We start from the raw sequence: 21982 nt of genomic DNA on the forward strand, positions 1-21982 counted from the left end.
CAATCTCATACAGCTGGGTTGCTACACATCGGCATTAAATAATCCATACACACCAAAGTGCTTCAAGATCTGATGCAACGCTATTCACTACTGTGGGTTATCGGTGTTTCTGAACAGCTGGGGTAAAATGTCCCCAGACTGCGTCTGAGTGAATGAACTGATTAACCTTAGAGACTGTCCGTGCTGGAGAGGGGGTTGGATGCCAGCCTGACTGACTGTATCATCAATGTTATATAAATCAGTGGCCGACAGGACTTTAAAGCCGATGTATTGGACACCGTGAGACGGTGTCTGGGTAAGAGGTATGGCTTGACTTCCAGAGGAGATGGAGATAGAATACACCCACTGTGTTTTAGGATGTATTTCATATGAACTGTCTCTCCAGTGAAAGTATAGACAGATGGAGCAGGACACACCCATGTCCCTTGGACAGGATTTGGATGTATTTCATATGAACTGTCTCTCCAGTGAAAGTATAGACAGATGGAGCAGGACACACCCATGTCCCTTGGACAGGATTTGGATGTATTTCATATGAACTGTCTCTCCAGTGAAAGTATAGACAGATGGAGCAGGACACACCCATGTCCCTTGGACAGGATTTGGATGTATTTCATATGAACTGTCTCTCCAGTGAAAGTATAGACAGATGGAGCAGGACACACCCATGTCCCTTGGACAGGATTTGGATGTATTTCATATGAAGGAAAATGTGAATGTTATGAAGTTATGTTAATTCAGATTTGTTCAACATGAATAACACTGCATCTTTCCAGGCATAAACCCAATGACCTTTATAATGATCTAAAATAAAAGATGATGACTCCATATTAAAAAGGTCAGTCATTTTTATGGTGTTTATTTGATATTATTTTTTGATTCAAGGCCTCTTCGATGGATGTTATGAATCACATACGGGTGTAAATGAGGGAGGGAAATGTAACATTGACATTCATATACATTTTTATTTTCAGTTTGAAAATTCCAACATAAAATTGAGAACAACGAAGACAGATGTTCTCGTGGATATGCTTGGGGGAGGGGGTTCATAATGCAGAGAGTCAGGAGACTTTTACTTTTTCACCAGCTGGATTACATCCTCATCTTCCATGACATGGTCTTTTCCCACCTTCTGGGGGTTGTGTTTCACTGAAGAACCCCATAGCAGAGCACTGAAAGGACAGGAAGACAGAGTGTTAGAAAAATGCCAGGCAGGTGCAACATTGTGTCATATGTGTCTGTGTGCTGTGCTCTCCCTTGTAGGTTAATTCTACAGTTATCATTGGACACCTAGTGGCAGCTAAGTGCATTTGGTGATTTTTAAATGTTTTAAGGACATTATTTCTTACGGATTGTTGCTTTAATCGGTTAAATACTGGGGTGGGTATACCTCAGTCTTTTCCAAAACATCAACAAGAAGCACAAAAGCCATTAGCTAATAGTATAGTACTCACTATTTTAATTCTTTGAGGAGGCTTTTATGAATCTTCAGACAGAAGTCCTCCACTGCAGTATGTTCAGTAGGTAGAACGACTGGAGATGTGTAGTCAGGAAGCTGGCCTTTGGGTTTGGTGTATCTGGGGGACAACACATTCAAATAATTTATTAATTTAGACACAAACCACACATTTATCCAAGCAGTGTACTATGGATTCCAATAACCCTATATGTCTCTTCTAGGGGCTGTTAGGTTGAGAGAGCGCCTCCTTACATGCGCACTAGGTGCAGGTAGTCCTACATCTTCTCCAGTAGGTCATCAAAGTTCCAGCGGGAATGGGCAGAGATGGGCACACAGTGGGGTACCTTGTAGATGATGTCCAGCTCTTCAATGGAGATCTGGTCGATTTTGTTGAGCACATAAATACAGGGGATGTACACTCTGGTGGGATTAAACAGAGCATGTATGTCAGCAGGTCTGTAGGGGAACGTTGACCATACTTTGGAATGGGGTATAGAAGTCTTTTTGGCTAAGGGGTATAGGTCAGACCCAATTCTAGAAGAATGGAGGATTATGTCAGAAAAACATTAATTCCTGCTTAATCAGTAAGATTACATCCCTGAGTTTGTAGAAGTGCTCAGCTGCTTACCGGTTTCCCTCCACCACGTCGATGAGGTCATCGGCAGTGGAGTCGCTGCGCAGGGTGATGTCAGCGTTGTGGATCTTGTACTCAGCCAGGATGCTCTTCACTGCGTCACCGTCCAGCTCACTCTGTGGACACTGGAGAGAAGGAGAGACAGGAATAACACCAGAGTAAGCTAGCTCTAAAAAGAGACAGAGACACAGAGAGAAATGGGGACAGATTGAGCTGGACGTGAAACCTTTGTGTTAAACAAACGTACTGTGACGGTGAAGTTGATGCCTCCTTTGTCCTTCTTGAAGCCGATGTTGGGCGGCTGCTTGTTGAGACGGATTCCGAAGCCCTCCAGCTGGTGTTCAATCAGCTTCTTGTGGCCCAGAGGCTTTCAGAACATCCAACACTATGAGGATCAGGTTGCAGGTCTGAGCCACTGGGAAGAGAAAGACCACAGTTACAAACTACCTTCAAGGTATGTGAGTGTGGCACATACGTGCTCTAAACTATCACATGTAGTTTGTGTATGGTTCAGATGCTTCACTGATGGTTATCACCTGCGATGACCTGTCGTCCTCTGCCCTTGCCATCTTTGGCCCCCTCGATGATACCTGGAAGATCCAGGAGCTTGGAGACACAAAAGTAGAATACACATCCTAATACTAAAACATCTTAAATAGAAAAATAAACACAATTGTTACAGATTGGCCTCTGTTGGCCTTAAGGTGCCGTGTGAAAGGTACAAGACGCATGTAAAGTACCTGTATTTTGGCACCCTTGTAGCGGATCACTCCTGGTACTGTGGTGAGGGTGGCAAACTCATAGGCCGCCACCTCTGAGTACACCCCTGCCAGGTTACTTATTAAAGTAGACTTGCCCACTGAGGGGAAGCCTACAAACCCGATACGGGCGTCACCTGTTTTTGCCACATCAAAGCCTATACAACAGAGTGACACATCAGTATTCATTACAATGTGACATGAGCTTGTAAATCTCAACTTGCTACATCTCCACTGCACTGTTGTGTAGCAAAGGGACACATTCTAAAAGTGAACGATGATCAGGAGTCAGGACTCACCTTCCCCTGTGCCTCCTCCACTGCCTCCCTTTGGTGTGATAAGTTCTCTCCTCATCTTGGCCAGGCGAGCTTTGAGCAGCCCCAAGTGGTTAGATGTGGCTTTGTTCTTCTGAGTCCGAGCCATCTACCCAACACAGAGAGGATGCTTTAATCCATTCACTTTCTACACAATACAACAATCGGAACTAGAATATTAGCTAGGCCTACTTGTTCAGAGCCAAGTTGTGTGGTGGCTGGATTTCGACTGATCACTAATAAAGAAAACATATTGTCATCATGACACCAACACTACCATTACACTTGTTTATACTGAGCTGCACTGAGGTCGGAACGTAATCATGGTTGCATAAAGACACCGTGGTGCCGGCGCGATACACACACAAACACACAACCGTTCAAATGTTTGGGGTCACTTTGAAATGTCCTTGTTTTTGAAAGAAAAGTAAATGCATTTTATGTTATTGTAATGGACAAAAAATGTATCAGAAATACAGTGTAGACATTGTTAATGTTGTAAATGACTATTCTAGCTGGAAACGGCGGATTTTTTAAATGGAATATCTACATAGGCGTACAGGGGCCCATTATCAGCAACCATCACTCCTGTGTTCCAATGGCACGTTGTGTTAGCTAATCCAAGTTTATAATTTTAAAAGGATAATTGATCATTAGAAAACACTTTTGCAATTATGTTAGCACAGCTGAAAACTCTTGTTCTGATTAAAGAAGCAATAAAACTGGCCTTCTTTAGACTAGTTGAGTATCTGGAGCATCAGCATTTGTGGGTTTGATTACAGGCTCAAAATGGCCAGAAACAAAGAACTTCCATGCGAGAAATTGCCAAGAAGCTGAAGATCTCGTACCACGCTGTGTACTACTCGGTGCACAACTGAGCAAGAGGACAAGTACATTCGAGTGTCTAGTTTGAGAAACATACGCCTCACAAGTCCTCAACTGGCAGCTTCAAGAGTACCCGCAAAACACCAGTCTCAATGTCAAAAGAGAAGAGACGACTCTGGGATGCATACAGTTGAAGTCGGAAGTTTGCATGCACCTTAGCCAAATACATTTAAACTCAGTTTTTCACAATTCCTGACATTTAATCCTAGTTAAAATTCCCTGTCTTAGATCAGTTAGGATCACCACTTTATTTTAAGAATGTGAAATGTCAGAATAATAGTAGAGTGATTTTATTTCAGCTTTTATTTCTTTCATCACATTCCCAGTGGTCAGAAGTTTACACACTCAATTAGTATTTGGTAGTATTGCCTTTAAATTGTTTAACTTGGGTCAAACGTTTCAGATAGTCTTCCACAAGCTTCCCACAATAAGTTGGGTGAATTTTGGCCCATTTCTCCTGACAGAGCCGGTGTAACTGAGTCAGGTTTGTAGGCCTCCTTGCTCGCACATGCTTTTTCAGTTCTGCCCACAAATTTTCTAAATGATTGAGGTCAGGGCTTTGTGATGGCCACTCCAATAGCTTGACCGTGTTCTCCTTAAGCCATTTTGCCACAACTTTGGAAGTATGCTTGGGGTCATTGTACATTTGGAAGACCCATTTGCGACCAAGTTTTAACTTCCGGACTGATGTCTTGAGATGTTGCTTCAATATATCCACATAATTTTTCTTCTTCATGATGCCATCAATTTTGTGAAGTGCACCAGTCCCTCCTGCAGCAAAGCATCCCCACAACATGATGCTTCCACCCCCGTGCTTCATGGTTGGGATAGTGTTCTTCGGCTTGCAAGCCTCCCCCTTTTTCCTCCAAACATAACAATGGTCATTATGGCCAAAAAGTTATATTTTTGTTTCATCAGACCAGAGGACATTTCTACAAAAAAAACGTAGTCTTGCTTTTTTTAAATAGTGGTTTTGGAGCAGTGGCTTCTTCCTTGCTGAGCGGCCTTTCAGGTTATGTTGATATAGGACTTGTTTTACTGTTGATATAGATACTTTAGTACCGGTTTCCTTCAGCATCTTCACAAGGTCCTTTGCTGTTGTTTTGGGATTTATTTGCACTTTTCGCACCAAAGTACGTTCATCACTAGGAGACAGAACGTGTCTCCTTCCTGAGCAGCATGACGGCTGCGTGGTCCCACAGTGTTTATACTTGCGTACTATTGTTTGTACAGATCAACCTGGTACCTTCAGGCATATGGAAATTGCTCCCAAGGATGAACCAGACTACAATTGTCTACATGTCTACAATTTTTTTTCTGAGGTCTTGGCAGATTTCTTTTGATTTTCCCATGATGTCAAGCAAAGAGGCACTGAATTTGAAGGTAGGCCTTGAAATACATCCACAGGTACACCTCCAATTGACTCAAATTATGTCAATTAGCCAATCAGAAGCTTCTAAAGCCATGACATTTTCTGCAATTTTCCATGCTGTTTAAAAGGCACAGCCAACTTAGTATATGTAAACTTCTGACCCACTGGAATTGTGATACAGTGAATTCTAAATTAAATGATCTGTCTGTAAACAACTGTTGGAAAAATTACTTGTGTCATGCACAAAGTAGATGTCCTAACCGACTTGCCAAAACCATAGTTTGTTAACAAGAAAGTTGCGGAGCGGTTGAAAAATGAGTTATAATGACTCTAACCTAAGTGTATGTAAAAAGAATACACTGCTCAAAAAAATAAAGGGAACACTTAAACAACACAATGTAATTCCAAGTCAATCACACTTCTGTGAAATCAAACTGTCCACTTAGGAAGCAACACTGATTGACAATATATGTCACATGCTGTTGTGCAAATGGAATAGACAACAGGTGGAAATTATAGGCAATTAGCAAGACACCCCCAATAAAGGAGTGGTTCTGCAGGTGGTGACCACAGACCACTTCTCAGTTCCTATGCTTCCTGGCTGATGTTTTGGTCACTTTTGAATGCGGGCGGTGCTTTCACTCTAGTGGTAGCATGAGACCGAGTCTACAACCCACACAAGTGGCTCAGGTAGTGCAGCTCATCCAGGATGGCACATCAATGCGAGCTGTGGCAAGGTGGTTTGCTGTGTCTGTCAGCGTAGTGTCCAGAGCATGGAGGTGCTACCAGGAGACGGGCCAGTCCATCAGGAGACGTGGAGGAGGCCGTAGGAGGGCAACAACCCAGCAGCAGGACCGCTACCTCCACCTTTGTGCAAGGAGGAGCAGGAGGAGCACTGCCAGAGCCCTGCAAAATGACCTCCAGCAGGCCACACATGTGCATGTGTCTGTTCAAACGATCAGAAACAGACTCCATGAGGGTGGTATGAGGGCCCGACGTCCACAGGTGGGGGTTGTGCTTACAGCCCAACACCGTGCAGGACGTTTGGCATTTTCCAGAGAACACCAAGATTGGCAAATTCACCACTGGCACCCTGTGCTCGTCACAGATGAAAGCAGGTTCACACTGAGCACATGTGACAGACGTGATAGTCTGGAGATGCCGTGGAGAACGTTCTGCTGCCTGCAACATCCTCCAGCATGACCGGTTTGGCGGTGGGTCAGTTATGGTGTGGGGTGGCATTTCTTTGGGTGGCCGCACAGCCTTCCATGTGCTCGCCAGAGGTAGCCTGACTGCCATTAGGTACCGAGATGAGATCCCCAGACTCCTTGTGAGACCATATGCTGGTGTGGTTGGCCCTGGGTTCCTCCTAATGCAAGACAATGCTAGACCTCATGTGGCTGGAGTGTGTCCTCACGTGGCTGGAGTGTGTATATTCAGTCAATATAAAAACAAGTGCCATTTAAGATTAATTTATTGAAACCATAATATCAACTAGGTTTTTTGTAATCGTGGAACACAATCTTCAAAAAGGCAGGAACCTATGCAGTGGCGCTTTCGTCCTAATATTTATTTTTCTTAATTCCATTCTTTTACTTTTTAGAGTCATGTGTATTGCTGTGTATTGTTAGATATTACTGCACTGTTGGAGCATGGAACACAAGCATTTCGCTTCAACCGCAATAACCTGCCAAATATGTGTATGCGACCAATACAATTTGATCTGATTTAAAAATATTTATTTTACCTTTATTTAACTAAGGCAAGTCAGTTAAGAACACATTCTTATTTTCAATGACGGCCTAGGAACAGTGGGATAACTGCCTGTTCAGGGGCAGAATGACAGATTTGTACCTTGTCCAACGCTCTAACCACTAGACTACCCTGCTTTGGTAATGGCGTAGCCTTGCTTATTTAATTTAGCAGACAAGACACTCTTATTTCCAGAGCCCTTACAGTCAAGACACCTATTTTATAGTAAACACATATGTAATATAACAGAATAAAATATAACAGAATATTTTTTCAAATTAAAAAAGTTGCCACTGCGAAGTGATGCGCATCTGGCGAAAGGAAGTTATTTAAAAAAAGTTCTCATTTGAAACGGGGCTCAATTTGACAAAGACAATTTTTTCAGGATTACAAAACAAATTCTGTTTTCTTTTCGCCATACATACGTTCAATGTAGTTTATTCTACCTGTTCTTTTGAATTTTCATTGAACACTTGCAAGGTGATGAGTTATGGTCACTACATCTGTTTGGTGAGTAGGCCTAGGCTTAATGATTCTGATGGAAACACGCTCTGTCTTTATCAAACAAATGTTATTGCATATTTTCCGTGTGGAACCTGGCTATGTTTAGGGGAGTTAAAGGCTAACCAATTATAAGGGAAAGGGAATTTAGGGAGAAGAACTGAGATGTTTGGCTTGGTTTCTTTTTTGTTGTGCCCCGCAAATGCACAGGTACAAATAATGTATGTAGTCTTCAAGACAACATTTCACTTGCCCGTTCGGGCACCCACAATGCACATTCCACCAAATAGTTTTACAGTATTTCATTTATCTGACTTTAACTTAGATGCATTCTCCAGCCCCTATATTTAGCCTCACAATGAAGTGTTTAACCATTTTCTTTGTTTATCTGACATAAATAATTGCATTCATGAGATTTATTGCCAAATTATACCGAACAAAAATATAATGGCAACATTTAAAGTGTTTGTCCCATGTTTAATGAGCTGAAATAAAAGATCCCAGAAATGTTCCATTTGCAGAAAAAGCTTATTTCTCTCAAATTTTGTGCACAAATTTGTTTACATCCCTGTTAGTGAGCATTTCTCATTTGCCACGATAATCCATCCACCTGTATGGCATATCAAGAAGCTGATTAAATAGACCACTCTAAAATGTGAAGTTGTGTCACACAACCCACAGATGTCTTAAATTGAGGGAGCATGCAATTGGCAGAATGACTGCAGGAATGTCCACGAGAGCTTTTGCCAGAGAATTTAATGTTAATTTCTTTACTATAAGCCACCTCCAACTTCATTTTAGAGAACTCGTTAGTAAGTCCAACTGGACTCACAACTGTAGACCACGTGGAACTACGCCAGCCCAGGACGTCAACATCCGGCTGTTTCACCGGCAGGATTGTCTGAGACCAGCCACCTGGACAGCTTATGAAACTATGGGTTTGCACAACCAAATCATTTCTGCACAAGCTGTTAGAAACCGTCTCAGGGAAGCTCATCTGCTTGCTCATCGTCCTCACCATGTTCTTGACCTGACTGCAGTTCAGCATCGTAACCAACTTCAGTGTGCAAATGCTCACCTCCTATAGCCACTGGCACGCTGGAGAAGTGTGCTCTTCACGGATTAATCCCAGTTTCAACTGTACCAGGCAGATGGTGTCGTGTGTGGACGAGCGGTTTGCTAATGTCAACACTGTGAACAGAGTGCCACATGGTTGCAGTGGGGTTATGGTATGGGCATGCATAGGCTACGGACAACAAACACAATTGCATTTTATCGATGGCAATTTGAATACACAGAGATAGTGTGACGAGATCCTGAGGTCTATTGTCGTGCCATTCATCCACCACCATCACCTCATGTTTCAGCATGATAATGCTGGGCGGCAGGGGAGCCCAGTGGTTAGAGCGTTGGGCAAGTAACCGAAAGGTTGCAAGTTCAAATCCCCGAGCTGACACGGTACAAATCTGTCGTTCTGCCCCTGAACAAGGCCCAGGCTGTCATTGAAAATAAGAATTTGTTCTTAACTGACTTGCCTAGTTAAATAAAAGGTTTAAAAAATGCATGGCCCCATTTTGCAAGGATCTGTACACAGTTTCTGGAAGCTAAAAATGTCCCAGTTCTTCCATGGCCGGCATAATTACCAGACATGTCACGCAATGAGCAAGTTTTGGGATGCTCTGCACAACAGCGTGTTCCAGTTCCGGCCAATATCCACAAACTTCGCACAGCCATTGAAGTTGAGTGGGACAACATTCCACAGGCCACATCAGCCTGATCAGCTCTATGTGAAGGAGATGTGTTGCGCTGCATGAGGCAAATTGTAATGAATAGGGAGAAAAAGGTATAGATTCACAGGCAGAGGGCGGCAGGTGTTTATTTCGCCTTCGCAGAAAGTAGGAATCGTGGTCACAGGCAGGCAATGGTCAAAAACAGGCAGGTGAATCAAAACTAGGACTGAAGGCTATAACTGGTTCTCACAAACGAGCTAGGAAAAGGCTTAGTAGAGTCAAAAAGAACAAAAGGCATAAACAGAATGAACTGAACTAAATAAGGAGCTGAAGAGACCAGGTGAGTAACAAACACAGGTGAAATCAATGAACAAAAATGAAAGACAGGGCTATGTTCAAGGACACAATGAAACAGAACACAAGGTTGACTAAGAAAATAAATACAGAACCTTACACAACCACAGGGCTCTCCAAAGAGTGGTGCAATCAGTCCATCTCATCACTGGGTCACACTGCTTGACCCCCAGAACATCTACACAACCCGGTGTCACAGGAAGAAGAAAAAAAGATCATCAAAGACCTCAGCCACCCGAGCCACGGCCTGTTCACACCGCTACCATCTAGAAGGCGGCGACAGTGCATCAAAAATGGGACAGAGAGACTGATAAACAGCTTCTATCTCCAAGCCCATCAGACTGTTAAACAGTCACCATTAGCTGGCATCCGCCCAGTACCCTGCCCTGAACCTTAATCACTGATACTAGCCAGATACCACTAGGAGCGGCCTTAGATCGCTGCGCCACTCGGGTGCTAAAAACATGCCTTTTATATTCATATACAGTGGGGCAAAAAAGTATTTAGTCAGCCACCAATTGTGCAAGTTCTCCCACTTAAAAAGATGAGAGAGGCCTGTAATTTTCATCATAGGTATACTTCAACTATGACAGACAAAATGAATTTTCTTTCTCCAGAAAATCACATTGTAGGATTTTTAATGAATTTATTTGCAAATTATGGTGGAAAATAAGTATTTGGCCACCTACAAACAAGCAAGATTTCTGGCTCTCACAGACCTGTAACTTCTTCTTTAAGAGGCTCTTCTGTCCTCCACTTGTTACCTGTATTAATGGCACCTGTTTGAACTTGTTATCAGTATAAAAGACACCTGTCCACAATCTCAAACAGTCACACTCCAAACTCCACTATGGCCAAGACCAAAGAGCTGTCAAAGGACACCAGAAACAAAATTGTAGACCTGCACCAGGCTGGGAAGACTGCATCTGCAATAGGTAAGCAGCTTGGTTTGAAGAAATCAACTGTGGGAGCAATTATTAGGAAATGGAAGACATACAAGACCACTGATAATCTCCCACGATCTGGGGCTCCACGCAAGATCTCACCCCGTGGGATCAAATTGATCACAAGAACTGTGAGCAAAAATCCCAGAACCACACGGGGGGACCTAGTGAATGACCTGCAGAGAGCTGGGACCAAAGTAACAAAGCCTACCATCAGTAACGCACTACGCCGCCAGGGACTCAAATCCTGCAGTGCCAGACATGTCCCCCTGCTTAAGCCAGTACATGTACAGGCCTGTCTAAAGTTTTCTAGAAAGCATTTGGCTGATCCAGAAGAAGATTGGGAGAATGTCATATGGTCAGATGAAACCAAAATATAACTTTTTGGTAAAAACACAACTCGTCGTGTTTGGAGGACAAAGAATGCTAAGTTGCATCCAAAGAACACCATACCTACTGTGAAGCATGGGGGCGGAAACATCATGCTTTGGGGCTGTTCCTCTGCAAAGGGACCAGGACGACTGATCCGTGTAAAGGAAAGAATGAATGGGGCCATGTATCGTGAGATTTTGAGTGAAAACCTCCTTCCATCAGCAAGGGCATTTTTGATTTATTTTACCTTTATTTAACCAGGTAGGCTAGTTGAGAACAAGTTCTCATTTACATTTACATTTACATTTAAGTCATTTAGCAGACGCTCTTATCCAGAGCGACTTACAAATTGGTGAATTCACCTTCTGACATCCAGTGGAACAGCCACTTTACAATAGTGCATCTAAATCATTTACAACTGTGACCTGGCCAAGATAAAGCATAGCAGTGTGAACAGACAACATAGAGTTACACATGGAGTAAACAATTAACAAGTCAATAATACAGTAGAAAAAAAAGAAAAAAAAGAGTCTATATACATTGTGTGCAAAAGGCATGAGGAGGTAGGCGAATAATTACAATTTTGCAGATTAACACTGAAGTGATAAATGATAAGATGGTCATGTACAGGTAGAGATACTGGTGTGCAAAAGAGCAGAAAAGTAAATAAATATAAACAGTATGGGGATGAGGTAGGTAAATTGGGTGGGCTATTTACCGATAGACTATGTACAGCTGCAGCGACCGGTTAGCTGCTCAGATAGCAGATGTTTAAAGTTGGTGAGGGAGATAAAAGTCTCCAACTTCAGCGATTTTTGCAATTCATTCCAGTCACAGGCAGCAGAGAACTGGAACGAAAGGCGGCCAAATGAGGTGTTGGCTTTAGGGATGATCAGTGAGATACACCTGCTGGAGCGCGTGCTACGGGTGGGTGTTGCCATCGTGACCAGTGAACTGAGATAAGGCGGAGCTTTACCTAGCATGGACTTGTAGATGACCTGGAGCCAGTGGGTGTGGCGACGAATATGTAGCAAGGGCCAGCCGACTAGAGCATACAGGTCGCAGTGGTGGGTGGTATAAGGTGCTTTAGTAACAAAACAGATGGCACTGTGAAACTGCATCCAGTTTGCTGAGTAGAGTATTGGAAGCTATTCTGTAGATGACATCGCCGAAGTCGAGGATCGGTAGGATAGTCAGTTTTACTTGGGTAAGTTTGGCGGCGTGAGTGAAGGAGGCTTTGTTGCGGAATAGAAAGCCGACTCTAGATTTGATTTTAGATTGGAGATGTTTGATATGAGTCTGGAAGGAGAGTTTACAGTCTAGCCAGACACCTAGGTACTTATAGATGTCCACATATTCTAGGTCGGAAACCATCCAGGGTGGTGATGCTAGTTGGGCGTGCGGGTGCAGGTAGCGAACGGTTGAAAAACATGCATTTGGTTTTACTAGCGTTTAAGAGCAGTTGGAGGCCACGGAAGGAGTGTTGTATGGCATTGAAGCTCGTTTGGAGGTTAGATAGCACAGTGTCCAAGGATGGGCCGGAAGTATACAGAATGGTGTCGTCTGCATAGAGGTGGATCAGGGAATCGCCCGCAGCAAGAGCAACATCATTGATATATACAGAGAAAAGAGTCGGCCTGAGAATTGAACCCTGTGGCACCCCCATAGAGACTGCCAGAGGACCGGACAGCATGCCCTCCGATTTGACACACTGAACTCTGTCTGCAAAGTAGTTGGTGAACCAGGCAAGGCAGTCATTTGAAAAACCAAGGCTACTTGAGTCTGCCGATAAGAATATGGTGATTGACAGAGTCGAAAGCCTTGGCCAGGTTGATGAAGACAGCTGCACAGTACTGTCTTTTATCGATGGCGGTTATGATATCGTTTAGTACCTTGAAGATGAAACGTGGCTGGGTTTTTCAGCATGACAATGATCCCAAACACACCGCCCGGACAAGGAAGGAGTGGCTTCGTAAGAAGGATTTCAAGGTCCTGGACTGGCCAAGCCAGGCTCCAGATCTCAACCTCATAGAAAATCTTTGGAGGGAGTTGAAAGTCCGTGTTGCCCAGCAACAGCCCCAAAACATCACTACTCTAGAGGAGATCTGCATGGAGGAATGGGCCAAAATACCAGCAACAGTGTGCGAAAACCTTGTGAAGACTTACAGAAAACGTTTGACCTCTGTCATTGCCAACAAAGGGTATATAATAAAGTATTGAGATAAACTTTTGTTATTGACCAAATACATATTTTCCATCATAATTTGCAAATAAATTCATAAAAAATCCTACAATGTGATTTTCTGGATTTTTTCCCCTCATTTTGTCTGTCATAGTTGAAGTGCCCCTATGATAAAAATTACAGGCCTCTCTCATCTTTTTAAGTGGGAGAACTTGCACAATTGATGGCTGAGTAAATACTTTTTTGCCCCACTGTACATACGATCCCCTTGCCTCCAGAACAAACTGAATTATTCAGGGTATTCCACAAAGTGTCGGAAACATTCCACCGGGATGTTGGTCCATGCTGACGCAATGGCATCACGCAGTTGCTGCAGATTGGACGGCGGTACATTCATGCTGCGATCAGCCGGTTCCATCTCATCTCAAATATGTTTTATTGGGTTGAGGTCTGGGGACTGTGCAGGCCACTCAAGTAAACAAAACTTACTGTCATGTTCCAGGCAATGTTTTTCCACTTCTCAATTGTCCAGTATTGGTGATCACGTGCCCACTGGAGCCGCTAGCTGATAGGAGTGGAACCTTGTGTGGTCATCTGCTGCAATAGCCCATCCGTGACAAGGATCAATGAGTTGTGCGTTCCGAGATGCTGTTCTGTACACCACTATTGTACTAAGCTGTTATTTGTCTGTTTGTGGCCGCCTGTTCGCTTGCATGATTTTTGCCATTCTCCTTCGACCTCTCATCCATTTCTGAGATACTGGATCTGGTGAGCTTGGCACTGACGATCATAACACAAAGTTGCTTAGGTCACTCGTTTTGCTGATTCTGCCTGCTTCAGATAACAAGCCACATGATCCATATGATCTATATTTTTTACCTTTATTTAACTAGGCAAATCAGTGAAGGACAAATTCTTATTTTCAATGACAGCCCAGGAACAGTGGGTTAACTGCCTTGTTCAGGGGCAGAACAACAGTTTTTTACCTTGTCAGCTTGGGGATTTGATCTTGCAACCTTTCAGTTACTCGTCCAGTGCTCTAACCACTAGGCTACCTGCCACTCCACAGTGGGGTAATAAACTGGCCGGTATACAAAACATTCCAAACACCTTTATTTCCATGACAGACTGATCAGGAGAAAGCTATGATCCCTTATTGATGTCACCTGTGAAATCCACTTCAATCAGTGCAGATGAAGGGGAGGAGACAGGTTAAATAAGGATTTTCAAGCATTGAGACATGTGTATGTGTGCCATTTAGAGGGTGAATGGTCAAGACACAAGATTAAAGTGCCTTTGAATGGGGTATGGTAGTACTGTAGGTGCCAGGCACACCGGTTTGAGTGTTTCAAGAACTGCAACGCTGCTGGGTTTTTACGCTCAACAGTTTCATGTGTGTATCAAGAATGGTCCACCACCCAAAGGACATCCAGCCAACTTGACACAACCATGGGAAGCATTGGAGTCAACATGGGCCCGCATCCCTGTGGAACGCTTTTGACACCTTGCAGTGTCCATGCCATCACGAATTGGGGCTGTTCTGAGGACAAAAGGGGTGTTGCTAATGTTTTGTACACTCAGTGTATATCTATTTATGTTCTGGACTCTGACATTGCTCATTCTTGGATTATGTGCGTATCACTGCACTGTTGGAGCTAGAAACACAAGCATTTTGCTGCACCTGCAACATCTTCAAATCTGTGTACGTGACCAATAAACTTTGAATAGATTGAAAGAAATTTGCAGTACAGTGGCATGTCCTATCCCTGCATTGAGGTACATTTTCCAACCCATATCTTGACCACACAAATAATGTAACCATGATTGCGTTCCGACCCCAGTGCAGATTGTCATGTAAAAATCTTCCCAGCATGAAATAGTCATGCTGTAAAATGTCTCCCAGGGTGAACATTTCCCCCCTTCGATAATTGCACGCGCATCTCTTTATGTGGATGGCTGAGCTTGTTTCTCTCACATCGTCCCTCAACATAGAACAACTGTTCTGTGGGCACGCGCATTTGCTTCACACATCTGTCAATCAATGGTGGCCAGGAGTATTGACTCTGACCAATCAGAAGCTTGTGAAGCGTGAGGTCAGCATATAAATACCCAGACTCGCTCGTCAAAGTGCTGAGGGTTGATTTGAGGAGAGATTTAAAAAAAAAAAAAAAAAAAAATTACATTTAAATTTTGTAAGATTTTATTATTTTTATAAATATATATATATATTTATACACTGCTCAAAAAAATAAAGGGAACACTAAAATAACACATCCTAGATCTGAATGAATTAAATATTCTTATTAAATACTTGTTTCTTTACATAGTTGAATGTGCTGACAACAAAATCACACAAAAATGATCATTGGAAATCAAATTGATGAACTCCACGTATCTGTATGATCTCCCTACAACGCCTGGGCATGCTCCTGATGAGGTGGCGGATGGTCTCCTGAGGGATCTCCTCCCAGAGCTGGACTAAAGCATCCGCCAACTCCTGGACAGTCTGTGGTGCAACGTGGCGTTGGTGGATGGAGCGAGACATGATGTCCCAGATGTGCTCAATTGGATTATGGTCTGGTGAACCGGCGGGCCAGTCCATAGCATCAATGCCTTCCTTTTGCAGGAACTGCTGACACACTCCAGCCACATGAGGTCGAGCATTGTCTTGCATTAGGAGGAACCCAGGGCCAACTGCACCAGCATATGGTCTCACAAGGGGTCTGAGGATCTCATCTCGGTACCAAATGGCAGTCAGGCTACCTCTGGCGAGCACATGGAGGGCTGTGCGGCCCCCCAAAGAAATGCCACCCCACACCATGACTGACCCACCGCCAAACCGGTCATGCTGGAGGATGTTGCAGGCAGCAGAACATTCTCCACGGCGTCTCCAGACTGTCACGTCTGTCACATGTGCTCAGTGTCAACCTGCTTTCATCTGTGAAGAGCACAGGGCGCCAGTGGCGAATTTGCCAATCTTGGTGTTCTCTGGCAAATGCCAAACGTCCTGCACGGTGTTGGGCTGTAAGCACAACCCCCACCTGTGGACGTCGGGCCCTCATACCACCCTAATGGAGTCTGTTTCTGACCGTTTGAGCAGACATGCACATTTGTGGCCTGCTGGAGGTCATTTTGCAGGGCTCTGGCAGTGCTCTTCCTTGCACAAAGGCGGAGGTAGCAGTCCTGCTGCTGGGTTGTTGCCCTCCTACGGCCTCCTCCATGTCTCCTGATGTACTGGCCTGTCTCCTGGTAGCGCCTCCATGCTCTGGACACCACGCTGACAGACACAGCAAACCTTCTTGCCACAGCTCGCATTGATGTGCCATCCTGGATGAGCTGCACTACCTGAGCCACTTGTGTGGGTTGTAGACTCCGTCTCATGCTACCACTAGAGTGAAAGCACCGCCAGCATTCAAAAGTGACCAAAGCATCAGCCAGGAAGCATAGGAACTGAGAAGTGGTCTGTGGTCCCCACCTGCAGAACCACTCCTTTATTGGGGGTGTCTTGCTCATTGCCTATAATTTCCACCTGTTGTCTATTCCATTTGCACAACAGCATGTGACATTTATTGTCAATCAGTGTTGCTTCCTAAGTGGACAGTTTGGAGTTACATTGTGTTGTTTAAGTGTTCCCTTTATTTTTTTGAGCAGTGTATATTTTTAAAAATAGATTTCAAAGATTTGGGAGCTACGGTTTCGATTGACAGTGCTTGTTTGTTAGTTAGCTATACATACAAGTTAAAACGGCACACCTCTGAGAACAAGCCATCTTGACCAGTTTACAGCTAATTATGGTAGCTAAATCAGAGAGAAACATCTGCACCAGTTTAGCCATCCACACAGACGTGTGTGAAATTATTTCACACTGTGAACATTTTTACAACAACGTTACAATCAGAACGATTGGGAACAATTTCAGGCTGGGAAGATTTTTACATGACACAGGTCAGTGTAAACAAGTAACCAAAGATTTTTTATACCTAACCAAAGACAGACTGTCATTTCCAGAACAAGCAAGGTGGGCACAGCCAAGTGCAAGCTAGCGAGATCCTATTGGCATGTTCTAGCATGTGAGTCATTCCAATTAAAACAAATAAAAAATAAATAGGATTGACACACACTGTCTCCGATAAGATTAGCATTCCTGAAACATTATTTTTTTTAAAATATTAAGCTAATTGATTGCGCTAAAATTTGCCATAATAGGTTTCATATAATCTTCAATAAATATAGTACCCAGCATCTGATTTGGGCCATAATTCTTCCTAACAATTAGTAAGACATGAGGAATCCAATAAAATTATAAAAAGGTCACCAAACACATATAGATGTTTTCTAATAATTGTATTGAAAAACATGACTACAATGCAAAGGTTTATAATTGTATTATTTTATTAGGGTTGTGACAAGATTGTAGTCACTATCCCATTTCTCCATCAAATTTTTGGGTTTGTAGGAAAAGTCTTCATATGAGAATTGCACCATACAGATAGCCCTCTCAGAGAGCTGCTATTTGTTGGACTTTTCAAGGAGAGTTGGGTTGACCACCACATTTATTTTCATCAGGAGCAAAATATAATAGTTTTCTACACAAAGTTGCAAAGAAAATGTTGTGATCCCTTAAATAAACACAAGACAAGAAATATTAATAGAAGGTTGTGGCGACAGTAGCAGGAAAAGCGGCATCAAGCAGGTAAAACATGGTACTTTAACATGAATTCATGGTAAATAATGCAAAACGACTTCAATGGCTAATTTATCTAAACAGGGGGACTAAAGATCATCAGATTCACATGAAATACATTACAAAGGACGAAGAGGCAATACTCCAAGCCGCATCTCCATACCAGTTGTTAGACATAGAAAACCGATTCTGTATACTGGTTGATGGGATGGTATTGGCGGGTGGGGGTTCTGGAGCTGGCCTTTGACCATTTTATTGGATTCCTCATGTCTTACTCAATGGTAGGAATAAGTTTGGATTTAATCGGATGTTGGGTACTAAATTTGTGGAATATTATGTGAATCCTATACATTAAAAGGGCCAATTTGGGTGAAATCAATTTTCTTAATTTCTCAGATCAAATTAAATGAACAAAATTACGTTTCACAAACGCTAATCTTATGTTTCTAACTTAACAAACAATTTCAGAACAATCTGAGATGGTGGGTGTCATGGCTTGCTGAAATGACATGGAATGACTCATACATAACTCAAATTTGCCCTTGCAGTCCAAAAAGAAACAAAAAATTAAAACTATGGCAAAGGGTAAAGTCTACTTTGTCCATAGCAGTTTACGGGTTTGGGAACAGGAAACTGTATTGAGATCAAATGTTTCATCGATGAGAAAATGAGCAGAATTTCGGTCAAAATCTATCTTCTCCCACTGCCGGCCACAGCTGGACTTCCTCTCGTCACCATATTTGGTGGTGAGTGGAAACGCCAACCAAATGCTTTGGATTTACACATCCGGTGAAACATCTGGCTCACTGTTCCATCTGTGGCGTAAAGGTAAGGTTAGTATCTTCAGACAGCTAGTTACCCTGCCAATAATAACACATAGCCAGCCAAAGTTAACTACTGTAGCCAACTACGTTAAAAGCATAGACTAACGCAGAGTTGAGAATTCTTAGCAAAATAACATCCAGCCATGCGCAGACTCGGTGTCCGCCATCATATTATGTTATGGGGGGATCCATTGTAACGTTACATCCTCAATTGGCCAAGTTAACTTTAGCCAACAACTATAGTTGCTTGCTCCCTTAACGTTAGTCAAGTGGCCAAGCTAAAACGTGAATCACAACTAACGTCAGCTAGCATTCGCTACCGTTTGCTAACTTACCTCGGCCTCAATTTCTGCTATTTTGGCGAGTGAACTCATCTTGTAGCTGGTCCTTAGATGATATCACATAACGATTAAACACGTTTAATAGTTAAATTGTTCGAGTTTTTATCACGCAAGCATACAATGGCAAACTAAGCAAAAGCTAACAGGCAGCCGGCAAACCAAAGAAACTCGATGGCAAACCGATAACTCAAAAAACGGCGACACCGTTGGCGCCACCTGCCGGAATTAAGTTGTTTGCAGGTTTATGTAAGTTTGCTGATTTTACATATTCCATGTAACAGCAATGACATACACTTTGAAGAAATTATGTAACACATTTCAGGTTTGGATTTGACAAATCAAACGAATGTATCTGACACTGCATAACTCATCACATTAAAAGGCTAGTGCATGCTCTCTCTCAATTCAATTTCAATTCAAGGGGCTTTATTGGCATGGGAAACATGTTTACATTGCCAAAGTAAGTGAAATAGATAATAAACAATACAAAATTTACAGTAAACATTACTTACAAAAGTTCCAAAATAATAAAGACATTTCAACTGTCATCTGTTTATATACAGTGTTGTAATTATGTGCAAATAGTTAATGTACAAAAGGGAAAATAAATAAACATAAATATAGGTTGTATTTACAATGGTTTTTGTTCTTTACTGGTTGCCTTTTTCTTGTGGCAACAGGTCTCTCTCTCACCCCAGTCAAATGGTTTAGTATTAGTAATTCACACACATCTGGTAAATATGCTTTTTTTATTGTTTCATATTTTGTTTGCATACAGTACATAATCTCTCAAAAGTTTCTATGTTGCTAAAATTTCTGGATTGACTGCCAATATTTGAAAGCTCTAAAACCAGCAACAGTACATTCAACACTGTAGATGGGATTGAGCTTTTGGTTGGTTGGACAATGTCATTGCAGGAAGTTGACTAGATAAATGCCCATCGGATGAATATGGCGCACTCATCTAACTTCTGAAAACCTTGCAGAGGGAGGGTGCATATTGCCAAAATGTGTATAACTGGTGGAAGGTTACCTTTATTTCCCTTTATGACTGGCTAGTGGCCAAGCTATTGCTGTTTTAAACAAAGGGACAAAGCTTTGTTGAAATCTAATTCTATAATCTTGAGCACCTACAATATTTGCACAATTATATGTGTCAGAGTTTTTTTTTGCAGTTAGGTTTTGACATTTTAGTGACCAGGCCCAGCCCTCTAATGCAGTAAGTTGCTATACCATCTTTTGTACATTCCTTTTGAATTAACAATGTGTATTCCCAGGTATCTTAACCTTGGTCCTGGATGGCTTAATGGAAGATATGTTGAATATGCTGCATTTCACCTCAACCAATGAATGTTTTCCATCATATATTGTGTTCATATCTCTCCGTCATTATTTGTGTTGAAGACGTATGCTGTAAGAGGTGTGCGGAGGTGTGCTTATCCTCATGAAAATATAAAAATATGAATTTACTTTCAAAAGTGGCTACAGAGTTATTGGTTTGCATTGCATCCAACTATTGTTGCTCAGTTGAGGCAAAAACCAGCATAAATACTAAGTGCTTCCAGGACAAGGGTTGAGATATGTTGAGGAAAGAGCAAACTGTGTTTGTGATAATTGAAAGTATTCATTTCAGTAGCCTATCAGTTTTAAATTGAGGTCCCTTTGTGGTACATAGCATGAGGGCTTTGACTTGAGTCCTCTTCACTAATAATACAAATTAATTAATTGATAATTGACCATAAGTCCATGCCCAAACATCTACATTTTTCTTATTTTAATGAGCAACACAGATTTATATCATACGTCAGTCAGCATTGAAGTGCAATGATTAAAAAGTAAGTGCAAGTACAGATTTAGATGCATTCATTTCAATAAGAGGATTCAATTGTTTGCAGTGTGGCCCCAAAAATAGTCATTCTGCAGGGGCATTCTGCAAAAGAAAAAACTCCATAGTTTGATGCTGTTTCTAACCTAAAATATATATTTCAAGCTCTATATGGTACCTCTGAGTGACAGTATGTGGGTGCATTCTTGTGCTGCCCTCTGTCTTCATTTCAGTCATGTCCATGAAATATCACTTTTTCCTCAATAAAAAATATTACTGTAATGCTTGCTGATTGATGGGTCCCATGATTTCTCAGCTTGCTTTAAGGAACACGGTAACTGAATCAAGCCAGCAAAAGCACAAAGTCCGTGAAAAGAAGCACTATTTTAGTGCATTATCTTCACACCCGGCCAGTAACCTTACTGTCCTAAAACTGGCTACCTCTGCATAGAGATGGAGTATAGTTCTGATCACAGCCCCCCATCGATAGGCCTAATAGTTTTTACTGAGGAAAGCATCATTTTCTATGGTCATGTCACCAGAGCAAGGATAACATCTTTTGAGGTAATAAAAAATAAACAGCATCCCTTTAAAATCCATTGTCCCAGTAGCTCGGATTCTGTCATCAGAATTTGGATAATACTTATTGAAACCATAAGGCTTTACAATAAATGCAACTTGGCCATATGATGGCAAAAGTCTTCTCTGTAGGTGTTCCCCTTAGACTCTAGCTGCTCTCGGAGGAGGTGGGCGGTGCAGAGGAGGATGACCTCCGTCTGGACACAGACTGCGATCGCTCAGGGCTGTGTTTGTTGTACGGCTGGAGCTGCACCTCCAAGAAGTCCCTGTGCTGCTGGCTGATGACCTGGCTGATGAGTCCTGGCAGGGCTTGCAGGTTCCCCAGCAAAGTCTCCAGCTTGGTCTCCAGCAGGGCGATCCTCTTCTCCATGTCCTCCCCTCTCTCGTTCAGGTCTGAGATCAGGTCATACATGATGTTCTGAGTCTGGAGGAGGAGAGACACTCAGTCATAGTAAGAGGGTGAGACCCTTCC

The 21982-nt window shown here is 42.6% G+C and overlaps 1 protein-coding gene and 1 pseudogene across 1 annotated transcript in view; both read right to left on the minus strand.

Annotated features, from left to right (window-relative positions):
- Positions 1-895: 895 nt before the first annotated feature.
- LOC135544382 (developmentally-regulated GTP-binding protein 1-like) lies at positions 896-19169 on the minus strand (annotated as a pseudogene).
- Positions 19170-19504: 335 nt separating this feature from the next.
- The window catches only part of LOC135544381 (small conductance calcium-activated potassium channel protein 2-like), a 39142-nt gene continuing 36664 nt past the window's right edge, over positions 19505-21982 (minus strand). The window contains exon 9 of the mRNA XM_064971944.1: positions 19505-21934. Coding sequence (XP_064828016.1) covers positions 21659-21934 — 276 coding nt within the window. The 3' untranslated portion in view covers positions 19505-21658. The remainder of the gene's footprint in view (positions 21935-21982) is intronic.

The sequence above is a fragment of the Oncorhynchus masou genome, chromosome 8, assembly GCF_036934945.1.
Source record: "Oncorhynchus masou masou isolate Uvic2021 chromosome 8, UVic_Omas_1.1, whole genome shotgun sequence".
Lineage (NCBI taxonomy): Eukaryota > Metazoa > Chordata > Actinopteri > Salmoniformes > Salmonidae > Oncorhynchus > Oncorhynchus masou.